Below are 6,368 nucleotides of genomic sequence, written 5' to 3'. Positions count from 1 at the left end.
GAATTTAGGCATTTCAAAATCTCTTCAGTAAAGTGCAGAAGGTTTTGAACATGGGGAGCAATCTTGCTGAAGCATAGCCGCTATTAAAGTCTATTAAAGTCTGGGGGCGGGGTTGTTATAAATTAAGCAAATGAATTTATCATTAATGTTATCAGATGACAAGGTTATACTTCCCCAAACAAAAGACACAAACACAGCCTGATGTCACACAGAATTATAAACTCATTACAGTTTGACTCTGACGTCTGGAGCCAAGCAAACAAAACAGGACAGAGCAAATAATGCTTACATCTTTCGACTCAGTGGGGATAATGTTAATGTGGAAAGGGTTCAGAATAATCCTTTTAAAGCAATGCAGGCCTCACAGACACTCCATACATATATCCAGTAGATGTTGAGCTGGCGATGCATTTCTACTTTCAAATAATGCAGAAAAATGTGTGCAAACTGGCGCCTAAAATTTGCAAAAGAATGCAGGAAATGAAGTATCTGAAAGTCAACAGTTACTGGGGGCTACTTCATGTGTGTGTCCCCTTGCCTCCCTGTTGTCCTCAAATGGAATCTACACCCAGGAAGAATGGCTGGTGTAGATCCTAAAGAAAGAAGGAAGGTACATATGTTTGGTTACAGAGCCCTCATCCACACCAGTACTTGAAGGAAGCCTTTTAAATGAGATTGACATTTGGTTACATTGTTCTGCACCTGATTTGCATATTGTCTTCAAACATTTTAGGGCTGAAGGAATTTGCCCAGGGTGTCCCAAATGCATGTATCAACAACCCCGCTTTCTCTCATTGTCATTCCACTAAGCCAGACTGACCTGAAAATACCTTAAGAGAGTAGCCCACTGAGTCTTTTTTTCCTTACATGCACTCAATGACCTTCATGGTGCATTAAGCACACATTTTTGTGCATGCTAGCCCGTGCATTAAAAAAAACTACAAAAAACGAATCTCTGCCACTAAATGCAAACCAAAGCTGCAAAATAGTAAATCATCTGCACTTTATCTGTCACCTTTTTTTAAACTGTAGTGTATCTACAAAGCAGTGCTCCTCATGCACCAACACACCACTTACTGTTTTATTCTTTTGGGGTGCGTCATCTCACGACATACATGTGAAATGCATTAAATCAGCAGCATGACCGTTTAAGATCTGCTGTGAAATTTCAAAGGAAAACAGAATGCAACTTAAGCATGGGTGGGGGAAAGGGAGCATGCCATTCCGACAATAACATGCGCGGGAAAAAGAAGGCGGAGAGAGGAGGAGCAGAGAGGGCAAAAAGAGGAGGGGGCCTGGCAAGGGGGGTAAATGGAAGCCTATTTATCTCTAGTTTCCCACATCCTGTGAACGGCTGCAGACACGGCCACCCAATTTGAAAGAATGAGTGGAATGCAGCTATTCTCACTAGCGCCTCTTTGATGCAGCAGCCAGTTGAGAGGCATTGTCAACTGAAAGCGCAGTCCTGGGCTTCACTTCATCCCGTAAAGCTTTGTGTTGAATGTGAAATTAATCAGGTGATTGGCAGGGGGTGAGCATAACTGAAGTGCAAATTGATGAACTGCTCTCAGGTCATATCTATACTTTGAGTGCATACAAATGTGTGTGTTATAAGCACAAATATCTTTATGAAGCAATTTGGATGCTTCAGTGCAGCAACAGGGTGTTTATTTTGTTAAATGCAGGCTTAGCAAGTGACGTGCAAACAGTGAAAAAAAAAAGGAAAAACGCTCTGCAGGTGATATCAAGCTATGCCAGAGAGTAGACAAAATGTTATATGCAGCTTCACCAGTGCCGCCCTTTTATCTTCAGTCTTATTCCTAATGGTCTAGTTATATCCCCCTCACCCCACCCGGTTTGGTTTCCCGAGAAGGGAGGAGACAAGCACTTGGCCTTGGATTTGCATTTCCCTCCAACATGAATTCATAATTATTACTTTAGTCTCTCCCTTTTTGGCGCGTTTTGATTCCCGCCACGTCTGTGTCTGGCAGGCCGGTTAGCTTTATTTTCAGTCTGTGATTGACATGTGGTATTTGCTTTTTATTGGTGTAGAGGAGCGGAAGAGGGCGGGACCAATGTAGACGTCAGCATTTGGTACCCGCCTCCTTACTATAGTCATATAAGGGTCCTCCCCCCCCCGATCAGATATTTTCAGGAGCCGGTGTCAGACTGAGGCACTAGGTTGAACCCTGCCTTATCTCCTTATATCGCGCATTTTTACTCAACTGTTTACAAAACATTGCAGGGGACTGCCGTAGCTCGCGTTAGGTTTTCATCCTTTTGCCGGGACTACGTTTTTGGCTATATTTTCCTGGACCACAGGGACTGTTTTTTTGTCTGCTATTCGGATGAAAGGGTCCCTACCGCATTTTTGTTCCTGCAACGTGGACTCGGAGCTCAGCACGGGAAAGACGCACTGTCGGAATAAAACTACTCCTTTCAACAAAACAAAAACGAAGACGGAGGGCACACGTCGTTGACCTGCGGTGGATATTAAAGGAATGCTGCTGTCCAAGCTCAATTCTCTGGCCCACATCTCCACCGTAGACATGCCGGTGAAAATCCAGCTCCAGGTTCATCAAGGTTAGACGCCCTTTTTCTCCCCCCGCTGTGTTGTCATGGAGGACGGCGCTGCAGCAGTGGCTCAGTCTACACACGCTAGCAGCTAGTTTAACTTAATAACTGCCGAGGACGGTCATTTATTAACAGTAATGTTAGCCATGTTGCAATATTTTATATTCTTATATTAGCGCCGTTATATTGCGCTGTTTCCAGCGCGGATAAGCGGGTTTGCTCTCCGGTATTTACCGGCTATGTTTATACTGTGTTGCAGTGAAAGAGAGGGAGCCTTTCGAGAAGCTTTATCAGGTCGGCGCCGTGCTGGGCAGCGGCGGCTTCGGAACCGTCTACTCCGGAACGAAGATAGCCGACGGAGCTCCGGTTAGTACGCCATGTTTTAATATTAGAATACGTTTTTTATGTGCTCATTTATTTGTCATGGTTATTACATGTGCGGTTGTTGTACACGTTGTGTGACGCGGTCTCTCCTTTGCCATGGCAGGTCGCTGTCAAACATGTAGCCAAGGACAGAATCTCGGAGTGGGGAGAGCTGGTAAGAAGCAGTTTTATTATTAGCGCCTTTTTAATTAAGATGAAAAACATATTACTTATCAATACCCACACATGCGGGTTGGTTTAGGGCGTGTACGTGTGTATTGAGTGCTGTATTTGTCATTTGTCTCTAAAGCCTAACGGCTCTCGGGTCCCAATGGAGATCGTCCTGCTGAAAAAAGTCGGGACGGGCTTCCGCGGCGTTATCAAGATGCTGGACTGGTTCGAGCGGCCGGACAGCTTCATCATCGTAATGGAGAGACCCGAGAACGTCAAGGACTTGTTCGACTTCATCACCGAGAAAGGTGCCTTACCGGAGGACCTGGCGCGGAGCTTTTTCCGCCAGGTGCTGGAGGCCGTGCGGCACTGCCAGAACTGCGGCGTAGTGCACCGGGACATCAAAGACGAGAACATTCTCATCGACCTCCGCACCGGGGAGATGAAGCTCATCGATTTCGGCTCCGGAGCCCTGCTGAAGGACACCATTTACACGGACTTTGATGGTGAGTTCACTGCGCTCAGTATATAGTGCGCTGTATATTGTTTTTGTTTTTCACCTAACTTGTTTACATATACTTTTTATCGACATCATTAGGGTTATAAGGTTTTTGCCCGTTTAGACCACAGCAGAAATTCCCAGCTTGTGTAATCATACTCCACACAGCCGCCTTTTAGTACATGCTGGAAGGTTTTGCCTTAGTTTTGTTGCCCCCCACTGGAGGGAAGTGGTATTTTTACAACTCAAAGTTTGTAAACAAAGTCACATGTCTGCTCCCCCTCCCTCCAGTGCACTCTGTTACCGCACGCAAAAACTGCCTGTCACGCTGCCTGGCACCTGAGCCCAGATAACAGCCTGAGAAACAGACTCAGCTGACAAATCCCCAGTCCTTGTTTATCATTCAACTCTCCCCAGAAATATTTTCATTTTCACTATTACTGTGTTATGATAAGTCACATGGTTTTCTGAGATTTTCAAATTTTCTTTTAGAAAGAGTACACCTTTTAAGCTAATTTGTTTCTTTTATTTTATTTTTGTCTCACAGGCACAAGAGTGTACAGTCCTCCAGAGTGGATCAAGTACCATCGCTACCACGGGCGCTCTGCCACAGTTTGGTCCCTGGGTATCCTGCTGTATGACATGGTGTGCGGGGACATCCCATTTGAACATGATGAGGAGATCATGAGGGGGCAGGTCTTCTTCCGGAGAAGAATCTCATCAGGTAAACCCACGTTGCAGCTCAGTCACACGTTGCACATCATCTACTTTACTCATGTGTTGACCAGGACTAATTGCATGTTGCTTCCTTTTCACCAGAATGCCAGCAGCTAATCAAATGGTGTCTGTCTCTGCGGCCAGCCGACCGCCCGTCCTTCGAGGACATCTTCAACCACTCGTGGATGCAGAGCATGTCCTCCTCTGTAGTACCGTCCTCGGTGCAGACAGAGAACCAGACCACAGAAATCAGACTGCACAGCATCGGCCACGAGCCCTCAGCCTTCACACCCACCCCCGTGGCCGTGGCTCGATGATACGGGCGCGGACTGTTACAATTGGGCTGTTCTGGTCTGAACTGGACTGCACTGATACAAAAGACTTGAAGCAGAGTGGAGAGGAACGTTGGCCACCCACACCCCAGAGCAAAGTGTATGCAACTGCACACATCTGGCAGTTTCGGCCTGGCGGGTCAGACCCTCTTCACTGTCACGACCCCAACTACTTGAGTTTCCCAGCCATTAGTGTCATGACATCATCCTCGCTGGACGCTGATCTAGGCACCGGACGTCCGTGAGTCTGCAGGAGGGCGTGCTCTGGACACACCTGCTTTGAGCAAACACACACCTGTGTGGCTGTTGTGCTGAATGGCAAGAGGACAGAGTTACATAAGCTCTCGTTGCACCGCTCTCTCCCTCGAGATCACAGCAAAGAGGGAAAAGCAAAGACGCTGGTGAAGAGAAGCTTGACTTTAGTTTTTTTTGTTTTCTCAAAGAAAAGTGCCTTCTGTGAGATTGTTGGGGGGGTAGGCGCCTGAAAATACTTGAATTTGTGAAGCAAAAAGGCTTTTCATCAATGGCCTTTTTGCTCCTTACGCTCTACAAGGCTTTATAGCGTTTATTGCTGTCACTGTTTTTCCTCTCGTGGGCCTAGATCAGTAAAGCCTATGCCATTTATAACCACTACTATCACTATTTCTACTACTCCAATGTCATTAGCAACCAGACAACCTCATAGCTCTGGCAGCAACCTGTTCAAACAAATCATAAAAAAACTGGACTTACCTCACTCTTTACTACAGCATCCACCTCTATTCTACAACCTTTTCTTCCTCCTCCTTCTTGTGTTGTATACAAACACAAGGCTTAGGCAACCGCTCATTCAAACCCACCTGAATGCACACCACAATGCAAAACCATACCGAGATATAACATCCTCTGCTCTTCAATTTTTTTTCTTATAAACAGTGCCTCACACAGGTCTTAAAAAAATCGCTGGGGACGAGAATTGTAAATAAGAACGATATTTATTATTGCTGTCTTCTTTTTCACACTCAATGAGGTTTTGTTTGTTTTTGGTCACAGATCTTATTTATTTATTTATGAGAGAATTTCGGCTGTTGATGTGTGCGCGTATGTGTGTATATATACAAATATATATATATATTTCATTCCACCATCACTGAAGGGCCCACATTATTTAAAAATAATAGCAGAGATGTGACCATATTTATGGCTTGAAAAATTTGAAAAGAGCAGATGTGTATGTTTGTATGTGTTGTAAATAACATGTAAATAGTCCCAAAAGCACTTCCATCCTAATGTATGTAAACATCCAATGTCTACTGATGGTAACTGGTTTTCGTTGCGCTGTTTGAGTGAATGTTGTGAGTGTGAGTGCGAGACTCAGAAGACTTTTCTGGCTGCATGATCGCAGCTTGGATATTTGTTTTGTTTTTCCATCTTTTCAAATTAGAATTGTAAATTATTTTAGAAGCTATTTTTATACAATTTCAATAAATATGTTTCTTTAAAACTATGACAACTTGTGCTCCTTTGTATTGCTTCAAAGAGTTCATTTGTTTTCTGGGGTTAAAAATAAACTTAGAACTGCAACAGACTAAAAATGGATTGACAACACTGCTTTTTTTTTTTTTTAGGGTTGTTTTGGGGGGTGGGGTTTAAGCTAGAAACAACAATGGCCTATGCACTGTTTTTAACGCCTACAGAGAATTTACTAGGCCAGAAGGTTATACAACTTCCTG

The 6,368-nt window shown here is 44.5% G+C and overlaps 1 protein-coding gene across 1 annotated transcript; it reads left to right on the top strand.

Moving 5' to 3' along the window:
- The first annotated feature begins 2,160 nt into the window (after positions 1-2,160).
- pim1 (Pim-1 proto-oncogene, serine/threonine kinase) lies at positions 2,161-6,142 on the top strand. Its single transcript, XM_086277693.1, has 6 exons — positions 2,161-2,583; positions 2,834-2,940; positions 3,062-3,112; positions 3,248-3,614; positions 4,155-4,331; positions 4,427-6,142. The coding sequence occupies exons 1-6, from the start codon at positions 2,502-2,504 to the stop codon at positions 4,639-4,641; spliced, it is 999 nt and encodes a 332-aa protein (XP_086133819.1). The 5' UTR covers positions 2,161-2,501; the 3' UTR covers positions 4,642-6,142.
- Positions 6,143-6,368: the final 226 nt, after the last annotated feature.

This window comes from Aulonocara sp. 'chitande type north' Nkhata Bay, linkage group LG20, assembly GCF_057382095.1.
Source record: "Aulonocara sp. 'chitande type north' Nkhata Bay isolate Kocher_YH1m ecotype deep benthic linkage group LG20, A_spYH_male_GT1.1, whole genome shotgun sequence".
NCBI classification, from domain to species: domain Eukaryota; kingdom Metazoa; phylum Chordata; class Actinopteri; order Cichliformes; family Cichlidae; genus Aulonocara; species Aulonocara sp. 'chitande type north' Nkhata Bay.
Note: the sequence above shows the minus strand (reverse complement) of the source record. Positions and strands in the feature narration are given on the sequence as shown.